The 27556-nt window shown below is 40.1% G+C and overlaps 1 protein-coding gene across 1 annotated transcript in view; it reads right to left on the reverse strand.

The window, feature by feature from the left end:
* The window catches only part of DCC (DCC netrin 1 receptor), a 764852-nt gene that overhangs the window by 305791 nt on the left and 431505 nt on the right, over window positions 1-27556 (reverse strand). Inside the window, exons 8-9 of the mRNA XM_070934567.1 lie at window positions 15173-15329; window positions 4249-4403 (exon numbers count right to left, since the gene is read on the reverse strand). Coding sequence (XP_070790668.1) covers window positions 4249-4403; window positions 15173-15329 — 312 coding nt within the window. The remainder of the gene's footprint in view (window positions 1-4248; window positions 4404-15172; window positions 15330-27556) is intronic.

The following is a 27556-nucleotide window of genomic DNA, read 5'->3' on the forward strand; positions in this document are numbered from 1 at the left end:
ATAATAATAATTTTATTTCTATACCGCCCTTCTCCCGAAGGACTCAGGGCGGTGTACAGCCTATTTAAAAACACAAAAAACACGACAACAATTAAAATTTAAAATCATTAAATAATTAGGCTCCAATTAAAATCCCAGAAATTTAAAATACCCCAATTTAAAACATTATGTTAATAGCCCTGCCTGGCGGAACAACAGGGTCTTCAGAGCGCAGCGAAACACCCGGAGGTCGGAAATCTTTCGTATTTCGGGGGGCAATTCATTCCACAGGGCTGGAGCTCCCACAGAGAAGGCCCTCCCCCTGGGCGTCGCCAGCCGACATAACTTGGCTGATGGCACCCGGAGGAGACCCTCTCTGTGGGAGCGAACTGGTCGGTGGGAGGCTATTGGTGGCAGAAGTCGGTCTCGAAGGTACCCGGGTCCTATGCCATGGAGCGCTTTAAAGGTGGTAACCAACACCTTGAATCGCACCCGGAAGACCACTGGGAGCCAGTGCAGCTCGCGCAGGAGGGGTGTCACATGGGCACAACGGGTTGCACCCATAACCACCCGCGCGGCCGCATTCTGGACCAGTTGGAGCCTCCGAGTGCTCTTCAAGGGGAGCCCCATGTAGAGAGCATTACAATAGTCCAACCGGGAGGTGACAAGGGCGTGAGTGACCGTGCGCAAGGCGTCCCGATCCAGAAAGGGCTGCAACTGGCGAATCAGGCGAACCTGATAAAAGGCCTCCCTGGCCACGGCCGTCATATGCTCTTCTAAAGACAGCCGTGCGTCCAGGAGGACACCCAGATTGCGAGCCCTCTCTGTGGGGGGCAAAGATTCACCCCCAATAGTCAGCGATGGCACCTGCTGACCATATCGGGGCGCCGGGAGCCACAGCCACTCGGTCTTGGAGGGGTTGAGTCTGAGCCTGTTCCTCCCCATCCAGGCCCGCACGGCCTCCAGGCAGCGGGACATCACATCAAGGGCATCGTAAAGAAGAGAAGAGCAATCCTTTTAGAATAATAAACCACAATGATTAAACTAGTCTTAGGGTGAGGTACAATGATGGTCTTATTCCTCCTACGTATCAAAAGGAACGTAATGTTAATTTATTTGCATGTGGAATAAATCAAATTTGGATTCTTCCAAAACAACTACCTTTCAAACAAAATATATTTTGGGCCATGAAGTCATTCAGGTGTTATGATGTACTTCCTGACTTCAAATTGCATACAAGCTGAGTATATATATATAAAAATAATATAGTGAAATCTGTCAAATAAAGGTCTTATTCAAGGACCACACGCTGTCAACAGGAGAGATTTACAACAGCAGATTTACAAAAGCAACCATTAAGCCCCGAAGGCCATATGCACCATTCCAAGCGCCACACCATTGACTCCAAACTCCAAGAGTTTGCTTCTCCATCAGGTGTTCTGTTCAAACTGCTACCTCTGTCAATTTCTTAAATTATTGTTGTTTGAAGAAAGAAAAATAGAGTAACAAGATCTTCCACCCCACATTTGAGTTGTAAAAGGGTGCCCTTTCTACAGGAAGCTACTTGTCAAATATTTTATAACACAGTAACTTTTGTTTCCCTAACTCATCCACTCCTGGTGGCCTCATGCTCATCTCCAGCACTGTTAAAAATGAGATCTGTCTCTCTTATCCCAAGAATATTGCAATAAGTCCCGAGCTTTTAAAATATTGCTAACCTATGTTAATCCTCCATACTGATATATATCTTCTACTTTTTCTATAAAAGTTATTTTCATAATAACTCTATCGTGGGCACTCTGCAGATAGTCAGATATTACCCAAAAGAAACTTCAGCATGTGGGACAGAGAAGCAGTGTTTGAAATTCTCAGACTGGATAAAGACTGAGATGTATGATACCAATAGCATTTAGACATATATACCACCCCATACACAGGGGATGCAGTGGCTCAGTGGCTAAGATGCTGAGCTTGTCGATCGAAAGGTTGGCAGTTCAGTGGTTCGAATCCCTAGTGCTGCGTAACTGGGTGCGCTCCTGTTACTTGTCCCAGCTTCTGCCAACCTAGCAGTTCGAAAGCACGTTAAAAAAATGCAAGTAGGAAAACAGGGTCCACCTTTGGTGGGAAGGTAACCATGCTCCGTGTGCCTTTGGCATTTAGTCATGCCAGCCATATGACCACGGAGACGTCTTCGGACACTGCTGGCTCTTCGGCTTTGAAACGGAGATGAGCACCGCCCCCTAGAGTTAGGAACGACTAGCAGATATGTGTGAGGGGAACCTTTACCTTTACCTTTACCTTTACCACCCCATTGCTCTTTATAGCAATCTTTGGCAGTTTACAATGTAGATGTCAGTGTTTCGAGTAACACACTCATTGAAAGCAGAACTCCAAGGCATGTAAATTTCTCAAAGAACATGTTTATTGGATGCATTATATCGGCACAGCCAGTGAAAACCAACTCTAAAAGTTCCCGGAGTTTTCACCTAATAAAAAGAGTAAAACTCCTCTCCTCGCAGGTGTCACTAGTTACATTGTCCATGAATACAGCTGGCAGGTTCCTCTCCTCCTTCACCACCACCTGTTACGATGACCTTGGTTCCCACAGGAAAACTTTTTGTTTTGACTGTTAGCTGGGCTATCTACTTCCCCCCTCCCTTCTCTCTCTCAGGCTTCGTGGCAACTATGGGGCAGCACAAAATGGCTTAAACCAGGTTCTTTTTAGAGTTGACAGTAGAAGCATTATTTTCCATATTCCCCCCAACAATCTGGATCCCCATTTTATCAACCTTGGAAGGATGGAAGGCTGAGTCAACCTTGAACCTGATGAGATTTGAACTGCCAAACTGCAGACAGCTGGCAGGCAGCAGAAGTAGGCTGCAGTACTGCATTCTAACCACTGTGCCTCCACTGCTTATACTACATACTAAATACTACCAATGCTTTATAAAGCCTTAGTAGGACCCCACTTAGAATACTACATCCAATTTTGGTCACTTTGTTATAAAAAAGATGTAGATACTCTGGAAAGAGTGCAGAAAAGAGCAACAAAGAGAGCTGGAGGCTAAAACATATGAAGAATGGTTGCAAGAATTGGGTTTGTCTAGTCTAGGGAAAAGAAGGACTAGAGGTGACATGATAGCAGTTTTCCAATATATGAGGGGCTGCCACAAAGAAGAGGGGTCAACTTATTTTGCAAAGCACCAGAGGGCAGGACAAGAAACAATGGACAGAAACTAATCAAGGAGAGAAGCAACCTGGAATTAAGGAGAAACATCCCAACAATGAGAACAATCAACCAGTGGCATGGCTTGCCTCCAGAAGTTGAAGGTGCTTCATCACTGGAGGTTTTTAAGAAAAGACTGGGCAGTCACTTGTCTGAAGTGGTATAGGGACTCCAGCTTGAGCAGAGGGTTGGTCTAGAAGACCTCAAAGGTCCCTTTCAAATGTGTTATTCTGTTATTCTCTCTCCACCACACAGATGCCCCTGGATCTAACATCTCCCACTTTATGCATAGCATAGCATAGCATAGCATAGCATAGCATAGCATAGCATACCATACCATACCATACCATACACCATACCACTTTTGTTCTGTCCCCTCCCACGAGTGGCCTTGCAGAGGCTCAAATAGCCCAGCAGTAACAAACGCAGACTAGATAGACTGAAGCTGGCCCTTTAATAAATAGTTCTCTTCCAAAGCATTTATCAGTCCAATAGTTACTGGGCAATGTTCCAAAGGTCTTGGCAGACAGCCAGCAGGCTACTGCAGGAATGCAGGCTCTTGTCAAAACACTCCAGACTAATAGTTGTAAATCCACTAGATCCAAAACGCCAACAATTTGTTCACCACGCCTTTCCAGCCCAGTCACACTCTTTTTATACTTTGTAGGGTGTGGCCCTACATCTCCTGACCACACCTCTTGAGACGTGGCAATAGCTCTCTACGACGTCTCCTACGTCTCTCTCTTGCATCCAATAGGGGCTCCCCCTCGGCGTTACCGGCCTCCATTTCCTCCTCAATTTGGCTGGGGTCCAGAGGCATGTCAGCAACTGTCAGTTCTTGCTGACTCACCAGTGAAGATGGCCCCTCTGGCACATAGCTCGTGACAGCTTCCTCCTCTTCCATATTATCCTCCGACTCAGCATGCGAAGATAAATCAGCCTCCAGGGCCGGGGTCACAACAACTTTACAACTATACATAAGTATAGTAAAAATAACTTGCAAGAACATCAAAACCCAATGAGAACCCAATTAGTGTACTTACACTCAGGTTGAGTTGCCACCTTGATGGGCTGTGAACTTTCTCCTGGTCCCCATTCATTGTAGGCCACTACTCGGAAGGTATAGGTCTCTTCAGGTTTCAGATTCCCCACTGTAAGCTGGAGCAACCCAGATTGGGAGGTATTCAGTGCTCTCTCCCTAACCAAAAAAAGAGCAATGCAAGAAAACACAAATGTCAAGATAAAAAAAAAAAAAATTCAAACTAATGTTCTAGGAGGCTTCATAAAATCATAAGGGAGAGAAAATTGAGGAATGGCTGTGATGAACTGTCTAGGGCTAAACAGAAGACGAAGGACTTCCTATCTTGCTACGATCATTATCATTTTATATACCTCTTTTTATTAGGTTCTCAGTGCAGTATCTAACAGCGAATCATCAATATCTTATCGCATAACAGAAAAGCAAAATCTAAAGCGATAAAACAAAAATACTGACAAGCATAAACTAAAAAAAAAGGATGGGAACAGGAGATTAAAGCACCAGCTAGTACTAAAAAAAAAAACAAAAAAGAACCACTGAAGTGAAAAATAAAATAAAACAATGAGCATCTTGAATAGTTACAGAAAGAAAAATCCCCTCCCCTCAACTTCTACATGACATCTGTCCAAATTTACTATTTACGACACAGCAGCTACAGTACTTATTGTCGCAGTAAATTGGTATGAATATTGTGTACTGTTTAGAAATATATTGTTAAAAATATCAATCAACACAACTTTATGGTGTGTGGTAACAGTCGAATAATAAACATCTCACCAATTTTAACTTGGTGGAAATCTCTCCAGACAAGAACTCCTAGGTCTCTAGCTGTACTGAGCACTAATAACACAAATCTGTTTAGGATGAGGCTAGAATATCACAGCCAGATGTGTATGTAGGGTTATACTAGCCTATCCAAAGGGATTTGGGAAATAAGGAGGGGAAATCAGAAACCTGGTTAGGCATGTTGAAGCTTATTAATAAAGGAAAAATAAACACAACACTTAACAACCTGAAACCGTTTCTCAAACAACATTCATAAAATAGATCTAGGTGGAATAAATGGATCGACTGTTCAGGAACTGAGTGAAGTTGTGTCAAATTTGTGAAGCTGTAAGAGGTTCATCTATCCACCTTCAAACTGTGGGCTTGTTCCCAAGTCAATGATTTAGGATTTAAGAGCAGGTTGAACAAATCAGATGGGTAATATATGTCATTAGGCAAAGCAAAATGCGACCTGGGACTTTGAAGGACTAGAACTTAGCACCCAAGTTGAGGAACAATCCATGTCTCACTGCTTCTAGTTCTGCACTTGCTCCAGATCTGACCTCAATGTAGGATCTATGCTACCCAGTGTCACATTTTGTGAGATGGGTGGCTATAGACCAGAGGTGGGTTCTAATTTTTTTTACTACCGGTTCTATGTGCGTGGCTTATTTTGTGGGTGTGGATTATTTTGTGGGCGTGGCTTGATGGTCATGTGACAATTATTTAGGATTTAGCAGAGGTACTCATCTACCAGGCTGTACCGATCTACCCATTTATTTTTGCAGGCACTGATCTACTCATGTATTTTTGCAGGCACTGATCTACTCATGTATTTTTGCAGGCACTGATCTACTCATGCATTTTTGCAGGCACTGATCTACTCATGCATTTTTGCAGGCACCGGTCTACTCATTTGTTTTCTTTTAACACTGATCAGCTGTAGGGCGGCCCTTTGAAGCCCCGCGGCAAGAGTTTAAACAGTTTTTTTCCCTCTAGCCATCAGCTGGGACTCAGGAGGCAGCAATAGATTAAGGGTGGGGCCAAATAAAAGGTAAGAATAAAGCGGGGTTGGGAGGGTCTGGGGGGGCAGAACCAGTTCAGTGATGTAATATCGTCACCGCTACTGGCTTGGTGGAACCGGGTGGAACCGAGAGAAACCCACCACTGCTATAGATGAATAGGATGGATGGATGGATGGATGGGTGGGTGGATGGATGGATGCTGGATGGATGGATCTTGACTGTCCCAAAAAAGCCTCCAACTGATGAAGGACAGGGAACAATGAAGCACCACGTTACATGGAATGTCACTTGGGAGCTTCCAAATAAATTAGTTCTTGCAATCACAGCTGAGCTGTGCTCAGATCCAAGCTGGGAATATTCAATTGCACCTGAAAGCAGAACAAGAAACTAATGGATGGAAACTAATCAAGGAAATAACCAATCTAGAAACAAGGAGAAATTCATTAGAACAATTAATCAGAAGTTATGGGTACTCCATCACTGGAGGTTTTTAAGACGAGATTGGACAACCATTTGTTTGAAATGGTCTAGGGTCTCTTGCTTGAACAAGGGGTTTGATTAGAAGACCTCCAAGGTCCCTTCCAATTCTGTTATTGAAAAAGGCAGCTGAACACTGCCCCAATGTGTCTAACCCTATTTCCATCTTTTAACTCCAAATTATAATCACTTTCCTGAAAAGCCCACCTCAGTTATGCCTGTACCAATCAAAAACTCAGCTGATTTCAAACTATTATATAGCGCCTCTGCTAATTTCAACCCTGGACAATTATTGGCTCTTTGAGAAAATTTTGCAAGCTATGAGAATAACCTGCAGCCCTTCATAAAAATGTATGAAAATTAAGCCACCAGATTAATTTCAAAATCTGTCTCCAGGAAATTAGTTCAGGCCACTTAACATGGTTACTTGTCCATTTTCTTGTCCATGATAAACACAATTTTTCTGTCTTTGCTAGTTTCCCTTAAAAAAATCTGTGAAGTTCCTATATTGCAAATAGCAGTTTTGGAAAAATATTTTTCCATTTGGAAAATTTAGACAATGAGAAAGCATTAAAAAGTTTGTGGATGCCCCTTCCTTGGATAATGTTAGTTTGAAATATTTTTTTAAAAGTAATTTAATAGTCATTTAATATTTCATTGCATTTGACCTTGTAGGAGATGTTCAGACTGTGCCCGAGGGAGGGATCAAGTGGATCATCAGTCTCAAGTCCCTTTGAGCCCATAAGAAATCTGAGTCCAGCCCACTTTGAATTCCGCTGTCTCTTATCTACTGCCTATTTGCTCTGACTGTTAGTTCAGATTCTTGCAGAAAGCACAAGCTTGCAATAAACCTTTATATTCTTTTGAACTGCCCGGACTTCCTGATTTTCCCGCACTTGACGGATACTATTTCATTGTACTAAAGTACTTTAGGTGAGTCTCTATTTGTCAGAAAAGTAATAGTGTTTATTTTTTTAACAACTTGTTTTGTTGTTTTAAAAACAAACAAACAGTTTCATATTATATGGAATTCTTGTTATGCTTTAGATCACCAATTAATGGCCCGAAAGAAACTAACTAATCTATTATCTCTATAATCTATTCTCTGGAAAGGAGAAATGGTAGCATTTTTCTTTCTTCACTCCCAACTTCCAATATTTATTTCATAACCACTCTTTAGGCTATTATTATATAAACAAAATTAAATAAGAAACGAAGCATGGCAAAAATTAAATAATTTCAAATTTGCCCAAAGAAATACTGAGTAATGGGTTAAGAGCTCAAACAACCACAGACCATTAAATATGTGTTTTCATTGACATCTGATCTGAAACAAATGCAGTGGACTCGACTTAATCCACTCGCCCACCCCCAAAGTTAAGTCATGCTTCGCTTCATTCTCATTACTCTCATCTTAGGTGCTTACTGGAAATATAGAGGCTTTCTACAAGGACTGCAAAATACAGTCATAAAGCCATAAAGAATGTTGATAACAGAGTCGCTGGAAGGCAGGTTAACAATGCTTAACTCCGCATGTCAATTGCAGCATCTGATCCCATTTGATTCCAGCCGCAGCCGTTCATATTTATTCACCGAAGATGTTCACTTGCAGTTAATGTTGTGCAAAGCAAGAGAATGTTTTATGCTACTCACTCCCATTGCTGAAGCTTTTGTTCTTTTGTTTCACTCACATAGCCGCGTAGGGTGTCTTCTGAATTTTTAGACAAGGATGGAATAGATAGGATTTACGAAGGCTAAGAGTGATCTATGGGTTTATGTTTATCTTTATTAAAAGCTCCTCTGCAGTTTCTCCTGGCATTTGAAAAATATCCCAGGTTTGATTTTTATCCAATTTCTTTTCTTTCTTTCTTTCTTTCTTTCTTTCTTTCTTTCTTTCTTTCTTTCTTTCTTTCTTTCTTTCTTTCTTTCTTTTTTTTGACCTATTACATGTCAACATCAATACGTGTGGGTGAGCATGTAGGCGTGTGTATAACTCTCATGAAAAATGAACAAGTTTTTCAACTGAACACACTGGTTTTGCTAGCAGGTTTTACTCCTACCCTCAAAATGACGCTATAGAGCACTGCACACCAAGACAACTAGACACAAAAACAGTTTTTTCCCGAACGCCATCACTCTGGTAAACAAATAATTCCCTCAACACTGTCAAACTATTCACTAAGTCTGCATTACTATTACTATTAATTTTCTCATTGTTCCTAATCCTCCCATTTATGACTGCATGACTGTAAATTTGTTGCTTGTATCCTTACGATGTATATTGATATTGTTTCCTAGTATGATTTGATTGCTTATTTGTACCCTATGACTATCATTAAGTGTTGTACCTTATGATTCTTGATGAACGTATCTTGTCTTTTTATATACACTGAGAGCATATGCACCAAAGACAAATTCCTTGTGTGTCCAAAGACATTTGGCTAATAAAGAATTCTCTTCTCTTCTCTTCTCTTCTCTTCTCTTCTCTTCTCTTCTCTTCTCTTCTCTTCTCTTCTCTTCTCGTCTCGTTTCGTCTCGTCTCGTCTCGTCTCGTCTAGTCTAAAGTAACTTTAGTGTACAGAGTTTCCAAAATCCTACATTTAGGTGATTTGTTGTTGTTTAAAGTTGTGAATTTTATTGCAAATATTGAGAACAATAGTTTGGCTGACATAAAGCAGGAAAAGGCAACATTGAAGAAGTTTCTTGGATGAGAAGCCAAATGTCTTCAAGAAGTGTGTGTGTGTGTGTGTGTGTGTGTGTGTGTGTGTGTGTGTAATATTCTGTACAGAGTAAAATAGTTTATCAGTATATTGTTAATCAAAGTGATTAGTACTGAACTGAAAACAACAGGATGGTACATAATCAATCAACAAATTGATATATTGGGTATGTCATTATACGCAATAGCATTATTGGATATAACGACAGCAACATTCTCTTCTCCAGGTGCAGCCAGAGACCAAAACATATGGGGACTTAGTAGGAAAAAGTGCTTATATTAGTTTCCTTTATCTCATGGAGGCAAATCTCAGAGCCTTTACCTCAGTGAAGATACTCACAGTATAGGTTTCTTCCATCAAGGTCAATTAAACTACCTTGCAATGGCCTTATGAGCAAATATCTGGAGAGCAATCATATTGATTACCCTGAATTAATTAGATTTGAAGGATATTTAAATTAAATTAAGTTAAATTAAATGTGAATCGTTTGTCCTGACCATGGGTGTATCCCAACTACTTTTCAAAGTGTGGTCCCAGTATTTAACGGTTAACTGCAATCGCTGTCCTAAAAAAAAAACTTAATGCAGATTTAAAGAATGTTGAAAAGTGACTGTCAGATAGAATAACTATAATCACATACATTTATTTTCTTTGTCATCCTGCATTCCTCACTATCTGTGACTCATGACTTGGGGTGGGGGGAAGATGACCCATGGAATATTGTATAAGAGCCGTGGTGGTACAGTGAATGCAGTATTGCAGGCTAATTCTGCCGACTGCCAGCAGTTCGGTTTTCACTGGCTCAAGGTTGACTCAGCCTTCCATCCTTCCAAGGTGAGTAAATGAAGACCCAGATTGTTGGGGGCAATAGGCTGACTCTGTAAACTGCTCAGAGAGGGCTATAAAAGTACTGGAAGCGGGATATAAGTCTAAGTGCTATTGCAAGTCTTCCATGAAGTATAAGAGCCAGCAGTGAAGGTGCTGGCTTAGAAACCAGAAGACTCTGAGTTCTAATTCAGCCTTAGACATGAAAGCCAGCTGAATGACTTTGGGCCAATCACAAAGAGACTGTGAGTTCTAATCCTGCCTTAGCTGCCTCCAGCTAGATCACTTTGGGCCAATCACCAAGTGACTGTGAAATCTAGTCCCATTTTGGGCATGAAAGCCGAGTGAGTGACCTTGGGCCAGTTACTGTCTCTCAATCCAAGTCACCTCATAGGGAGGTTGTTGTAGGGAATATAGGAGGAAGAAAGAGTATCAAGTATGTTTGTTGCCTTCAGTTGTTTATAAAAACATTAAAGGCAGGATATGAAAAAACAAAAATGAGCAGATATGTACAATGGCTCCTCAGTCAACCAGCAACTGTGAATTGCATTTTGGGGCTTTCAAAAATTCAGGTGATTAAACAAAAATGCAAAATGCTTCATAATGCTTCATTAAGATTATTTTAAAATGTGTTGGCAGCGAGGACATGCTGAGAAGTCATGGAGAAAATGAGAAAATTGCTAAGTAAATGAAAGATAGCTTCATCTAATGATTCAAAAAACATGGAACTTTTCAGTGGCAGTTTGCATAAGAAAGGTACAGTAGAACAACATTTGTAAATGTTTCAGAGTGATAAAATATAATTGCATCATTTTTGCACATTTAGTAGGTAGCTGACAACTGCTGCTATAATCTATTAAATATCTAATTAGTTGCTTCAAGGTAAAAGAATCTTGGTAGCATTTCTGGTTGTACAATACTCAGTTAACAGAAAAATGGGCTCATGATTGGCATTATTTTTCTTTTCTACTTCCTCAAGTTACTTTTTTCAAATGAATTTAAAAGCTATTAGAATCATTTGGCCTGTTCAGTCCCTTATAGCCTAAAAATAAAATGTGGTATACAAAAAAAATCTGATGTATAGGCCCAAAGCTGATTTTTTTATATATATAAATATATATATAGACACGATCTTGCCAGACTCTAGTATCTGCATTTACAATAAAATTTCCTTTTTATGATCCTGTAATCCCTTAATTCAGGGTAGAGTCGGGGCAACTGGATGAAGTTGAGAGTTTACTGGCCGAATGCCCTTCCTGACACCACATGGAGTTTGCAAGAGATATTTTTTTCTTTGTGCCTAGAGGAGAAACATCTGCCGCTATCTAGGATTGAACTCTCAACCTTCTGAATGGGAGGTGGGCATCTTCACCACTAGGCCACCACACCGCTCATGTCTGCACCCACAATATACTCTGTGAACTATTATGGAGAAGCTGCCTTCACCTTCTTTCTCACACATATAATATCTAAACTGAGTTGCCCCTTACTCCTCATACACGCTTGCACGAACCTCTCCCGCCTCCGCCCCCACCCCCCCCTCCTGGCACGCGATGGCAAAAAGGTTAGCTATCACTGCCCTATATCATAAGCATAAGCTTTGAGGGAGATGCCATAGGACTTCAGCAACCCAGGCATGTATAAGGACCGGAGTCATGCCATAGAACAATGCAATGCCAGTCATGGGGAAACTGTCAATTCTGAAGCAAAATCACTGTTATTCTGCAACACCAAGAATCATTCAGTTCTCAGGAGTTACAGTAATTTGTCTGACAATTTCTGTGCATGCCTCAGGTTAATGTCAGATCCGCTATTATTATAAGGAGAAAAATAGCTCTGTGGTTAAAAAAAAAATGTATAAAAAATAAATGACTCAGTATTCTACCCAGGCACTTAAAAGAAACTGTGTATAGTTTGTTCACGCTGAAAGTCTGAAAGTTCACAACACCTGAGGCTGTCATCACCACTACACAAAGTCTTAAATCGTTTTTTCAAAGTTTTATTTTTTAATTAAATGTGGCATTTTAAGCCCAATGTTGAGTGCTTGTACCCTCTAGCTAAATGGATGATGATACTCCTTATATAAATAGATTCTACTAAGGAAAGATACTGTGTTTTATATTGATTATTTCATGCAAATGTTTGCATAGTAAACCATTTATTGTAGCCCCTCCTCTCCACAATCATAACAATTTTAAAATATATCTATATTAGAAGATACTATTAAAACCAGGGGGTTTCAAGTTTGGGAAACTTAAGACTTATGGATTTCAACTCCCAGAATCTCCCAGACACTATTCTGGGAAGAAATTCTGGGAGCTGACGTCTACAGGTCTTAAAGTTGCTAAACTTGGACACCCATGATTTAAACAGTTGAAAAGTGTTTGTTTTTTTTAGATTTTAAAAAAAATACTTTGCAAAATAATTGACATAATATCTGACTATTCTAAAGCAAAGGAAGGTGGAACTTGGTTTGTATTTGCATGGAAGCAATGAGAAAATACTTCAGTAGCATTTCACATAGCCATGAATTCAATTACAACTGAGTTGAAGTTGATACTTTCCCTGTTTTTAACTGCCTGCCATCCTAATACTGATGGATCTCTAACTCTTCACAATATAGCCTTTGCTCAGAAGGGAACCCACCCCACTGATGGATTTGACAGGTATAGATTCCAAGGTTAGAGACTCAAGATACAGAGCAGATTATTATAACTGGTGCATTATTGAAAACACTCCATTGGTAAAGTTATGTGAAGCATCATCCTTCTGTAGGATGTTCTTCTATGATGAGACACTTGACTTCATCTAAACAATTGGTTGGGACAAATTGACCTCGCTGAGTTAGTTTATCTTTACAAATAGGATTTCTCTGCATGGGTATGAATGGAGATTCATCCCATAACCAATTATCTCTTAGTGGACTTTTAACCTATTTGCCTTATGAAGAGGTTTCAAAACTAGGAGATTTTCTTAACTACTTGTTAACTTCTCCTTGGCATCTGATGCTAATATTGCCATGTTTAGATCATTTGCAGTGTTGATAACTTTATCTAAGGTAAGTATCAATTCCATTAATCTCTTGCCCCTCCTGCTATTTCCTAGCAACCTACTACACAACCATCCTTTTGTTCCCCTAAAAAACTGTATACATCTTATGAATATATTCACATATTTCTTTTATATATATATACATATAAAATTTATAAGTATAAACTAAACAGAACAATGAAACGTATAAAACATAAAAACATATAAATATCCATTTCAATACATGTCCAGTTTGTTAATCTTTGTTAACCTATGTCTGTTCTTTGTTTCCATCATATTATATTTGGTCATTTTATTTACTTCCTATTGCTTCATCTCTTTCCTATCTTTCAACCAACTATACCACTTTTCCCATACTAAGTAAAAGTCATGTTCTTCCCTATTTTGTAATTCCTTTGTGAGTCTATCTAATTCCGCACATTCCATAATTTTATTGATTACTTTATCTGGTGTTGGCATATCACTACTCTTCCAGTGTTGCGCGTATAGTATTCGTGCTGCTGTTATCATATGTATAGTTAAATAGGTTATTTCTTTTTCATAGTATCCATTCACTATGCCTAATAAGAAGCTTTCTGGTCTTAGTTCTATCTTTTGGTGTATTATTTCCTCTATTTGTATTTTGATCCTTTGCCAATATTGTTTCGCCATTGGGCAGGTCCACCACATATGGTAATAGGTGCCTTTGTGGTGGTTGCATTTCCAACATGTTGATGGCATGCCGGGGAACATTCTTGCCAATCTGGCTGGTGGCAAGTGCCACCTATAAAACATTTTATAGAGATTTATGAATATATTCACATATTTCATTTGACTCAAGAAAAGGTAATTAATCTTCCTGACTTCAAGATGTTGATTATGACATAGAAGGCCCTGAAATCTTCACCTTTGCAAACCTGCCAATTACTCATTGTTTGGGGAAGTCTTACTGCAAGTCTTTAAGAATCACAGAGCACCAACTGGACTTCACTCTGGATTTACCAGAATGGGGCATACCTTCTGAAATATTCTCTCCCCTCAAGTGTGTGTAGCACCTATTTTTTCATCTTTTAAGTATTTGTTAAAAATCCATTTATCTTTTTTGAACCATCACTGGATGGTTTTTGTTCCTAATTCCATCGTCTCCCATAATTTAGCATTCTTATATCATATTTTATATTTTGTTCCTGGTTCATTTCACATACACAAACACACACAGTGACCATATGCTAACTAAATGAAAGGTATGATTAAAAATAAAGCAGAAAAGGAGAATCTTTTCTAGAGCAGTTGAAACAGAATATATACATACATAAACATTCAAAATCAATCAATCTATCTGTCTATCTATCTTTCTTTCTATCTATCTATCTATCTATCTATCTATCTATCTATCTATCCATCTATCCATCCATCCATCCACCTCTCCCTCCCTTCCTCCCTCCCTCTGGACCTCATCCATCTCTCTCTCTCTCTCTCTCTCTCTCTCTCTCTCTCTCTCTCTCTCTCTCTCTCTCTCTCTCTCATTCCCTCCCTAACATATCTGTCTGTCTGTCTGCCTGTCTGCCTGCCTGCCTGCCTGCCTGCCTGCCTGCCTGCCTGCCTACCTACCTACCTACCTACCTACCTATCTATCTATCTATCCATCCATCCATCCATCCATCATCCATCCATCTCTCCATCCCCCCTCCCTCCCTCCCTCCCTCTGGACCTCATCCATCTCTCTCTCTCTCTCTCTCATTTCCTCCCTACCTTATCTGTCTGTCTGCCTGCCTGCCTGCCTACCTACCTACCTACCTACCTACCTATCTATCTATCTATCTATCTATCCCTCCCTCCCTCCCTCCCTCCCTCCCTCTGTACTTCATCCATCACTTTCTCTCTCATTCTCTGCCTACCTCATCTGTCTGTCTGTCTATCTATCTATCTATCTATCTATCTATCTATCTATCTATCATCTATCTCTTGCATCAATCACTAGGTAAATCAGTTTATATGATTCATGCAGATCTCAGAATTTGTCTTTACTTGGTGAAGAAGAAGTCCTCCTGTGTATTTAGAGGTATCCAACATGATCCAGACCTACCTCTTGATGCTGTCTCTGGAAAAATAGACTGCATAGGTCTGAATGTTCCCTTTGGCCTCCGCAGGTGGGCGCCAGCTGAGACGGACAAATCGGCTGGAGACCAAGACAGGGACCACGTCTCGGGGAGCAGAGGGAAGGATCCTGGAACTTGGGATAGCTAAAGAAGGGGAAGGAGAGGAATTTATCAGGCAAACAGATGGTGTAGGGGTCGCAGGGTGGGAGTGAAGCACTGTCATAGGTACAACTAACATTTCAGAAAACAAAGGGCTAGATAAATCAACTGTGGCTAGGATAAACACAGGGAAAGAGAGAAAAAGAGATTAAAAAAAAACTAGCCGTAAAACCTCTCCTTTCAATGCATCAACAATTCATATATTTTTTTACAAATCTATAGATTAGACTTTATATAAATATCCTCCTCTTTTTTTCTAGCTCACTTTTCTGATTAATAATTCTTTTTAGCAGGGCTATCACAGCTGTGCTGCGAAAAACTGAATATTAGATGACAACCAGGAAATACAAATTTGTATGTTGGGTTGCCATTTAGTAGATTTCTGGATTCCACAGTGCAGATATGGTAACCCTTTAAGCATTCATTAGCTTACCCACTCTTGTGTTACCTTTGTTGTTTATCATAAAATTATTAGCCAATTTTACATTTGGGATAATGAAATCACAGTTTCTTTTAAGAAAAAAATGGGAATATAAATGTCATAACCCAACATTTCTGTAAGTGTATTTAACCAGATTGGATTTTGGCAAGATATTTACAGGTAAATACAGGTAGTCCTCGACTTACAACCATAATTGGGACCAACATTTCCTTTGCTAAGCAAGGCGATTGTTAAGTGAGTTTATTTTGCCCAGTTTTATGGCCTCCTTTGCCATTAAATGAATCATTCAGTTGTCAACAAATCCATTGGCTTCTTCCATTGACTGCTTGTTGGAAGCTGGCTGGGAAAGGTAAATCACATGACTTCTGGACACTGCTATCCTTGTAAATACATGTGGGTTGCCAAGCACTTGATTTTTAATCACATGACCATGAGGATGCTGTAAGTACAAGGACTGGTTGTAAGTTACTTTTTTTCCCAGTGCCATTGTAACATTGAACGGTTGCTAAATGAATGTTTGTAAGTCAAGGACTGCCCTTATCATACAAATGTTCCACCTTAAAAACAGTTATGGTTCTATTCCTAAGAATTCAAAATTAGGATACGACCCAGAATGTCTTAGCCATTCTTATGTCTTCCCAATTTCACAATTAATGACATGCAAAATGCAAAATGCCTGAAGATGAAAGCATATCACAAATAGCTTGGGCTACAGTAACATCATGCCTCAGAAGCAACATAATCGATAAAAATAAAAAAAAAAACAACATTGTAAAGGAAAACAAGGTGTTAAAACAAACACTTCCCAAAGTATTGTGAAATAAATTGATTTTCACAAGTAAGCAATCGAAGAGGGACAATATTTGAGAAAACAGTCACAGTTGTAAGACTGAAGTTTGTAATGTAGAATGCATTTATTACAGTCATGTGTATCTTTGTAGGCTGAGGGGCTCCCAAGCAGCATAATTGATCAGAAATGGGGGGAAAAATATTTAAAAGCAAATAAACTGCAGCCTTTGAGAATCCTTTGGCTATGACAGTTGGTGCTAATTTGAAGAGTGGAAATGTCCCCTTGGGTTGACAAGTTGATATTTTATGTATTTGTTTATTTATTTATAGAAATCATCCAGCCAGAGCTGAAGAAGCTTCTTGGAGGAGAAGCAAAAGAAAAACCAGAAAGTCCAGTTGCCTCTTGGAAAAAGCACCTTTGGGACAGCTGTGACCTGGATGACTGAGAATCTCCATAGTAGTCTATTTATTTAATTTATTATAGCTGCTCATCTCAGCCAAATGACTCTGGATAACTTAGAAACCATGTCTGCGTGCGCATTTTTGGCGAACTGGTGGTGGAATTATTTGAATCCCACAACTGATCATCATAGCAAGAGATTTCATGTTTCAAATAACCTTCACAAGAGCCTTGATAGTACAGTGATCTAAGCACCCTGTTATTAACACAGCTGCCTGCAATTTACTGCTGGTTCGAATCTCTCCAAGGCTCAAGGTTGACTCAGCCTTCCATCCTTTCTAAGGTAGGTTAAATGAGGACCCAGTTTGTGGGGGCAATAAGATGACTTTGTATAAATATACAAAAGTATGAAGGCTATTGCTTAACGCATTGTAAGCCGCCCTGAGTCTCCGGAGAAGGGTGGCATATAAATCAAATTTTTTAAAAAAAAAAATAACCAAGCAAGCAAACAACCAAGCTCAAAGAGCACCAAGGACCCTACAGTTCAATTCTGAGCTACAAATATTCTCTTTTATTGATAAAAAACAAAAAGTAAACCATGCATTTTGTTTGGAGAGGAAGACAATTGCTACCCACTTTTCTGTATTACCTACAATATGGACATATTCATGTAGAACCCAGGAGTGAAGTTGGACTGAAGGCTGATTTTAATCCCTATATTTTTCTTTCTGTTTATATTAAAAAGATTGTATATTATTCCTAATTTGTCCTAAGGTTGTTTTTTTTTTTTTTAAATCTTCATCTTGTATTTGTAAATATTGTCAAATCAAATCCATTTATGGAAGCTGAAAGCAAGACAAAACCTAACCAAAGAAAGACCAATACTTCAATAGAAATTGCTACCATAGGTAAGTATAGGCTGATTCACCTTTCTATACAGGTACTTTTCTCTCTGTTGCTGGTCAACAAGATGTTAACCCCTCTAGTTGGGAGAACTCACTCATACTTCAAAGTTCCTCTGAAATGCCCTTTGTCAGGAGAAATAGCTGACCTATCTGGCACTGTCTTTGATTTCAGTATACAATCCATTTTAAAAAATTCAGCAGATATGTTTTGTGTAGCTTTTTTCTCAAAAGAGCCTTGGTGGCACAGCAGACTAAAATGCTGTTAAAGTAGCACTTAGCTGCCAGCTGCCTGCAATTACTGCAAGTTCAAATCTCACCAGGCTCAAGGTTGACTCAGCCTTCCATCCTTCTGAGGTAGGTAAAACGAGGACCCGGATTGTGGGGGCAATAAGCTGACTTTGTATAAAAAAAGAACATCGCTTGGGGGAGGGGCAAAAGCCCTACTAAGCAGGTATATACAAAAGTATGAAGGCTATTGCTTAACGCATTGTAAGCCGCCCTGAGTCTCCGGAGAAGGGCGGCATATAAATCGAACCAATAAATAAATAAATATAACTTAACAAAAAGGATTTTCAAGGAATGAACAGCCTGAAGAAGTAGACAGGAAGGACTGACAAGAATTTACCAGTTAACGTTGTTGGTGGGATTTTCCTCTAAATCTAGAGTTTATACTTGGCTAACATCCTTGCCTGAGAAAATAATAACAAATTGACATTTTCCCCCACCAATGGAGCTTTCATTAAGAAATGAAATAACAATGAAGTGACTGGAATTACCAAGGCTCAAGTCCACCTTCAGCCATGGAAACTCATAGGGTGATTTTTGATGAGCCTGTCAATCCAACTACTGTTATTGGACTATAGCTGGGGAGACCTATGGTTGTTTAGATAAAGAGAAACCTGTGTAGGCCATCTAGAATTCCTAATAAAATGAATGTTTATGCTCCTGCCTGAAAACAAATGGCAGGCATTTCATGATTCATCTCCATGAAAACAGAAATAACATGTGCCAGCTAGCACTAATGATGTTACCTAGTTTGGATAATGAAATGTTTGCAAGAAACAACCAAGCTCAAAGAGCACCCAGGGCAGCCCGGTTGATTCCATCAGCTTGTGAAGAGTGTTGTGTTATGGGAACATGGATTAATGTTATGATAAAACAAAATCCACTGTTATGTCTATCAGGGTTCCAAGTAATACGCCATCAACAAACAGGACTCTGAGGCAAGCAAGTTCCTCAAAGAACAGGTTTATTGGACATATCATATTGGCACGGCCTGGTGAAAACTGAAGGTTCCTATGGTTTTCACGTATTTAAAAATAAAAGTTTTCCCCCTTTCCCAAACAACCAGTCAAATGAGCCAATCAAGGTGCCATCTGGTTGCCTGGTAACTTTACTCCTCCTCTCTCTGGCCACCTGTGGAAATGTCCTTGGTTCCCAGGAGAAAGTATTTTGTTTTGGCTACGAAAGCCCAGCTATCTCTATTTCCCACCATCCCTATCCCTCAGCTCTATTGTGGCAACACAAAATGGCTTCGGTCAGGTCAGCTTCAGAGTTGACAATGTCTTCCTGCTGATCCTTGTGGAATCAAATAATATTTCCAATAACAGCTCCAATCATATTACTATGGGATTCAGATATAGTGTTTACGACGGGAACTTACAAATCTGTCTGTTGAGGTGATGGTCCCAGTTATCCATGTAATGTAAACGACTGGAAAGGGAAATAATGATATTGCAGAGGAATAGTATGTTGTGGCCGGTGGCAGCCGGCAGAGCTGACAGCAGAGTCGGACAGTGAGGAGGTTGGGGAGGAACTTGGGCCAGGCCTGGGGCCTGGGGAAAGCTCGGACAAGGACTCTGTATCAGAGGCAGAGAAGTGGCAAAGGCCATCTGATAGTTCTTTGCTGCTTCTGGAGTCTGACAGCAGCGAGGCAGAAGAACAGCGAGAGCCTGTTCCCAGTGTGCACATGCGCAGAGCTGCCAGACAACAAGGACAATTAAGAAAACAGGGTCGACATGGGAGTAAGGCTTGGAGATGATTGGCCCCTCCCATAAGATATAAAAGAAGAGCGAACGGGACGTGAGCTTTTGCAGGAAGCAATTAGTTCATCTGGTCAGTAAAAGCTGTGGAAAAGTTATGTTTGACTCTGTGCTCTGTTTGGCCTTGCCCTGCATTTGGCAATTAGTTCTCTGGCAGCATTCCAAGGGAGATAAGGTGGGTGTTTGTAAACACTCCCCTGCAAGACTGTTTGATAAGCCTTTCAGACTGGGAGTGACAATAATTCACAGCCGTATGAATTAAAGAGGTTTGTTGGGACTAAGTTTGTACTGTATACTTTCTAAGGAAGCCTAGGTCAGAACACAGTATTTGGTTCCGAGAAATCATAGTGACTTGTAAACATGCATTTCCTGTCAGACCTCTGTGGTAGACCAGGTCAGGAAACTGATTCTACATGAAAACTAGAAATATATAATAACAGAATGAAGCAGTCACCAGGAGTAAAAAAAACCCCTGACTTGTAGGTGTCTGCCCATGCACCCACTCACCCAGTGGTGAAATGGAAAATTTGTTATTACCGGTTCTGTGGGCGTGGCTTGGTGGGAGGCAATGTGACTGAGTGGGCGTGGCCAATTTTTTTTTTTTTTACTTTTAAAAGCATTTTTTTCTACAACCTCTTCAGCTGAAGAGGTTGTAAAAAAAATGCTTTTAAAAGCCTCTGATGATCAGGCAACTAAGCTGGGATCATCAGAGCCTTTTAAAAGCATTTTTTTCTACAACATCTTTGGCTGAAGAGGTTGTAAAAAAAGTGCTTTTAAAAACCTCTGACAGTCCCAGCTGAGTTGCCTGATCGTCAGATGCTTTTTTTTTCTTTTAAAAACATTTTTTCTACAACCTCTTCGGCCGAAGAGGTTGTAGAAGAAATGCTTTTAAAAGCCTCTGACGATCCCAGCTGAGCCGCAGGATCATCAGGGGCTTCTTTTTTTTTACTTTTAAAAGCATTTTTTCAGCCAAAGAGGTTGTAGAAAAAATGCTTTTTTAAAAAAAAGCCTCTGATGATTGCGCAGCTCAGATGGGGTGGGGACAGGGATTTTTGCTACCGGTTCTCCGAACCACCCGCTGCCATCACCACCGGATCGGGTGATCCGGTCCAAACCGGGAACATTTCACCCCTGCACTCACCCACAAACACACACACAAATTCCACTGCAAGATAAGATCCGAACACAGCAATTGAAAGGTGTAACTTATTCAAAACGACAAGAAGCATTTGAAAGAGAGGAAATGGCACATTGTATGTTGAAAATATTCACATAAGCACAAATTTTTTTTCCAAGTGAATGAATTATACTATAGAGAGTAGAAGGATCAATAAAACAATAGTTTCCTGCTGTTGCTATTGCCTTCCACCAAAGAGAAGGTGTGGTTGCTGTGATTCAAAAACAAACCATAGCTCTTTCAGAGAAGTAGGGAATCCCCATAATGAATTTTAATTATCCCTACATCTGTTGCAATACAAACCCTGACAAATTTGGTTCTTCTGTGAAATATATGACTGCTGGCAGCATTCTTCTAGGGCAGGGGTGTCAAACTTGTGGTGTCACGGCGGTGTCATGTGGCGTATCATGACTTTCCCCCCCTTCGCTAAACCAGGCATGGGTGTGGCAAGTGCATGGCGCATCTGGCACGGGGCCCCGTGAGTTTGACAGCCCTGTTCTAGAGAATGGCAGAAAGACATTGAGGAATCCTAATCAAGAGAGGAAAACATTGTGAATGGAGTGGATGTAATAGGAACATGAATAAAAGACTATGTGAAGCTGGTGTTCACGAGTTTAAGGGAACCTATGGCTGGTAAAGGTGAATGTTAAGGTTCCCCTTGGACATGTGTGCTAGTCGTTCCCAACTCTAGGGGGCGGTGCTCATCTCCGTTTCAAAGCCAGAGCCAGCGCTGTCCGAAGACATCTCTGTGGTCATGTGGCTGGCATGACTAAATGCCAAAGGCTCACGGAACGCTGTTACCTTCCCACCAAAGGTGGTCCCCATTTTTCTACTTGCATTTTTTATGTGCTTTCGAACTGCTAGATTGGCAGAAGCTGGGACAAGTAAGGGGAGCTCACCCCGTTAAGCGGCACTAGGGATTTGAACTACTGAACTGCTGACCTTTAGATCGACAAGCTCAGTGTCTTAGCCACTGAGCTACTGTGTTCCTGAGTGTAGTCAAAAGTATATGTTGGACTTCAAAAAGATGGGATTTAGTAAGATTTGGAGAATTATTAGTAGAACTCCTAGCAGGAGAAATCAATGAGAAAAGGATTACAAATAGGTTAGAAAAAGTTTGTAAAGAAATGAAGTAGTACTATAAAAGCACAGCTGTAAACAATTTAAACAAAGAAAGAAGGAAGACAGCTTAAATGGTCTTCCGGGTGCAATTCAAGGTGTTGGTTACCACCTTTAAAGCGCTCCATGGCATTGGACCTGGATACCTTCAAGACCGTCTTCTGCCACCAGTAGCCTCCCACCGGCCAGTCCGCTCCCACAGAGAGGGTCTCCTCAGGGTGCCATCGGCCAAATTATGTCAGCTGGCGACACCCAGGGGGAGGGCCTTCTCCGTGGGAGCCTCTGCCCTTTGGAATGAACTGCCCCCAGATATTCGTAAAATCTCTGTGTTTCGCTGTGCCCTCAAAACCTTGTTGTTCCGCCAGACTGGGCTATCAATGTAAAGATTTTAATTGGTTTTTAAATATGGGATTTTAAATTTGGGGTTTTATAATTGGGCCTATCATTTAATAATTTTAATTATTTTTAAATTTTGTTTGTCTTTGTGCTTTTAATCAGGCTGTACACCGCCCTGAGTCCTTCGGGAGAAGGGCGGTATAGAAATAAAATAAAATAAAATAAATAAATAAATAACAAATAAATAAATAAATAATAAATAAATAAATAAATAAATAAATAATAATAAATAATAAATATTCAGTCTGAGTTCACAAAATCTTAATTAAGATTTGAGAAGAACAACAGTCAAAAACAACATCGTCATATGTATAAGAGATGGAAAGAGGAGTAAGTCATTAATCAACATATTCAAGTGGTCTAGAACTGAAGAGACAGCATTATATTCTTTGGGAAGAATGAAGGCAAATTATGAAGAAGCTGAAAAGTGAGACTGATAAACATGGGCAGGGAATACTCACTCAGTACTGTATAACTTTAAATTCCCAGTGTCAGATGGATTATATCCTGGGGCAGTGATGGAGTTTCCATCTGTCTAATAGAACTCACATATTATCTTTTAGAAATGCTAAAGAAAAGTGCAAAACAACTGGGAGACAGCAAATATTATTCCTATCTGCCAAAGGGACGAAAGCAAATTCAGCAGAACTGCAACAGAATGATCAGTGGGATGATGGAATCACAAGCTTTTTGAACAAATTAGATAGAAATTGATCTGTAAGTACTTAGAAAATAATGTGATGATTGCCCCAAAATGTCAAGACAAAATCTTGCCAGGCTAATCTGATCTCTTTTGTTAAGTTATATGCCTTGAACAGATTGTGGTTATGTTGTAGAAATAATATAACTTGATTTCAGCAAAGCATTTGACAAAATGCCACATGACATTCAGACTAGCAAGCTGGTTAAGTGTGCGCTGGCTAACTGGCACGGAAATTGCACTCAGGGTCCTTCAAGAATCATTCCTCATCGAACTAAAGGATGGTATCAAACAGGATAACATAGAATTCAGAGCAGGGTCCAACATTTTTATTATTGACTCAGATGGGGATGCAAAGAGAATGCGTATCAGAAAACTTATCAGAAAATTCAGAGCCTGGTTGACAGATTAAGGGAACTGACTGAAAATGACAGACAAAAAGTAATAGAAGTCTGTGCAATGTTTTCCGTTAAGGAAGAACCAAAAAGAAAAAAAAAGGAAAACTAAAAAGATTTAAAGAAGGAATCAAACTATTCTCCAAAGCACCTGAGGGCAGGACAAGAAGCAATGGGTGGAAACTAATCAAGGAGAGAAGCAATTTAGAACTAAGGAGAAATTTCCTGACAGTGAGAACAATTAATCAGTGGAACCACTTGCCTCCAGAAGTTGTGAATGTTCCAACACTGGAAGTCTTTAAGAAGAGATTCGATAACCATTTGTCTGAAATGGTATAGGGTTTCCTGCCTAAGCAGGGGGTTGGACTAGAAGACCTCCAAGGTCCCTTCCAACTATTCTGTTCTGTTCTGTTCTGCTCTGCTCTGCTCTGCTCTGCTCTGCTCTACTCTACATCCCAAAGGTACGTTTTCAAGAAGCAATTGGATTTTCTTTGTTTTTCCTTGAAGACATTTTGCTTCTCATCCAAGAACCTTCTTCAGTTAACATCTTCAAAAAACAAACAAAAAAACCCCACCAGTTGCCTCTTGAAAAAGCACCTCTGGGACAACCATGACCTGGATGACTGAGAATCTCCATAGATTTAAAGGACACTCTTTGAAAGCAAACTGAATTTACATTTGCTGGCACAAGTGTGCATTCAGCTGTCATTTCATAGCAACTTTTGCCTCTGCTTTTTATTTATTTCTTTGTTATGTAAGTGGAAGTACTCTTGATAAAATATTTGCTGGTAGTATGGAAAAATCCACATGTATATATCTATTTTGCAAATGGTTGGCAAAATATGTGCAGAAAAGGCAAATCTTCTACAGCTGTATCTATTTGTATATTTTTGCAGTTTACTTACTAAATCACTAGGGTTTTTTTTTTTAAAGCATACCTAAACATTTTATTTCTGGGCAAGATATTTGTCCAAGGAGCTATCTTTCAAATTGGTTGATATAGGCCTTCAAACAAGTGATGCTTCCCCAATATTAGGCCTTGCACACTGACAGACTCAGGAAAGAATCTAAGAATCAGATCCATTACTGTTAATTATCTCCATGGACATTTTCAATGTGCAAAGCAATTCACAGTTTTCAACTCATTTATCCTCAATGTCTCTCTTGTAAGACATGATACTGACTTGCCTAAGGCTGTGCCATTAGCCTGCAAGTTCAGAAGGAGTATAAATCAAAGTGACTTCATTTTTGAATGGAATCCAAAGATCGATTAAATTAGAGTGCTAACTTTTGAATCCAAGAGGCTGGCATATGCCTGGTTTCTGATGCAGCATGACTTAATCTATCTGGCAAGGGGGTCAGCAAGAATATGCATTTTGGAGGTGAAGTTATACAACTGCATAATCCTCCCTTTTCGTTTGGCTTTATTTGAGAACAATTGGAGAAATCAGAGTCACAAGAGACAGGACAACCATTTGTCTGAAATGTTATAGGGTTTCCTGCCTGAGCAGGGGGTTGGATTAGAAGACCTCCAAGGTCCCTTCCATCTAGTCTAGTCTAGTCTAGTCTAGTCTAGTCTAGTCTAGTCTAGTCTAGTCTAGTCTAGTCTAGTCTAGTCTAGTCTAGTCTAGTCTAGTCTAGTCTAGTCTAGTCTAGTCTAGTCTAGTCTAGTCTAGTCTAGTCTAGTCTAGTCTAGTCTAGTCCAGTCCAGTCCAATCCAGTCCAGACATCTTCAGACAGCACTGGCTTCTTGAATTTCAAACGGAGATGAGCACCGCCCCCTAGATTCGGGAACGACTAGCACATATGTGCGAAGGAAACCTTTACCTTTACCTTTATAGTTTAACTCCATTTTGAAAACTTCATTGCAACTTTACTCTCATAGTAAAATGTAGTGGCTGTCTGAACTTGTTCTATTCTATTCTATTCTATTCTATTCTATTCTATTCTATTCTATTCTATTCTATTCTATTCTAGTCTAGTCTAGTCTAGTCTAGTCTAGTCTAGTCTAGTCCAATCCAGTCCAATCCAGTTCAGTCTATTCCGCCACTGATGGTATCAGAACCAGCCCCTACTCAGGACAAGAATTCTTTGACATGTGACCGTCCAACTTCTCTTCAATACACTTACCTAGCAAAAGGGGGTCTATAATCTCTGTGGTAACTGCTCCTTTTGCTGAACTGTGCTTATGGTTCTGAAGATTTTTTTTAAAAAAAGTACTTTTGAATAATGCCATCTCAATCCTGAATTTCACTCCAAATGCAGTGTAAGATCAGAACAATAAACATTCTCATACTGTTCTCTGATTTGTCAAGGAAGAGAGACCACTGTTAGATCAGTTCAGCATTCAATGGGTATAACTGCAAAAATAATCTGAAATAATCTTTTCAACGGCCTCATTTGCAACCAATAACATCACCCAGCTGATTACCACTGTAGGAAATTTCATAACTTTCACTGGCAAAGTGACTTATCAATTTATTTTATCACCCTTTTGCAGTAGAGTCATTTCCTTATTTAAGCATCACTGCTTCCATAGCCTCCTATGGACCTTTCCACTTAAATATCTGTATATGTGTGTCTGTAAATATTAAATATAAATGGGCTTATCCATTTTGGGAGGTTGAACCTTGCAATTCAACTAATCAACACAATGGATCATGCCTGCCCCAGAATCTCATTTAGATATATAAGATACTGATCTTCCACAAATATTTTGGAAGAACCTGAAGGTAATGAGGTACTATAATCATCATTGCATTTATTTTTTTCCAATCCAGAAAAAAAAAAATAATAACACGCACACATTGACAAAAAGACAGGCCCCTCTGATTTGCATTAAATCTCTCGATATAATATCGTCTGCCAGCACAAGGACAGAACATTCAAAGGCAAGTGGATAAACAGATGCAAACAGAAGAAAATGATTGTTCATCAGGTCATAACAGGGCATCACGCCTTCTTGTAAAACCTGTTATTAACGATTAAGTGGAGCTGGCATGTCACAGAAAGTATAACAAGATAAATGAATGAAGGGCAAGACCTATCGCTTCGAAGAAGTGCATACATATAGCAACACACACAAACATGTTATAAGGCTACTATAGCATTTGATAGGGAGTGATTGAATGACACTGGCCTTTTCTCACAATTTATGAAGATGATGTTCAGCTAAATCTGTTGGCATTTATCGGGAACAACAGCAGATGGAAGTATATATTTATTTATTTTTATTTATTTTATGTGATTTGTATGCTGCCCTATCTCCGTAGACTCAGGACGGCTCACAACAATTAAAACAAACCCAATGAAACATAAAATACATACAAAATACATAAATGTATAAATATAAATTTAAAACATATATTAAAACCCATTAAAATAATCAAACCCCCTCAGTCCAGGTTGGGCGATGTGAACAGCCATGTTTTTAATTCGCGGCGGAAGGTGCGAAGGTCAGGAGCCAACCGAAGCCCCAGGGGGAGTTGATTCCAAAGAGTGGGCGCACCCACAGAGAAAGCTCTGCCCCTGGGGGTCGCCAGTCTGCATTGTCTAGCCGACGGCACCCGGAGAAGGCCCTCCCTGTGAGAACGCACCGGGCGATGGGAAGCCGTTGCTGGCTGCAGATGGTCCGACAAATATCCTGGGCCTAAGCCATATAGGGCTTTATAGGTCATCACCAGCACCTTGAATCTCACCTGGAGGGCAACTGGTAACCAATGCAAGTCGCGCAGGAGAGGTGTAACATGGGAGTATCGGGACCCTCCCATCACAACCCGCGTGGCCTCATTCTGCACCAGCTAAAGCCTCCGAGTGGTCCTCAAGGGCAGCCTTGAAGACCACTCGG

This window comes from Pituophis catenifer, unplaced genomic scaffold (genome assembly GCF_029215685.1).
Source record: "Pituophis catenifer annectens isolate HBS135680 unplaced genomic scaffold, rPitCat1.0.hap2 SCAF_2, whole genome shotgun sequence".
In the NCBI taxonomy this organism is placed as follows: domain Eukaryota; kingdom Metazoa; phylum Chordata; class Lepidosauria; order Squamata; family Colubridae; genus Pituophis; species Pituophis catenifer.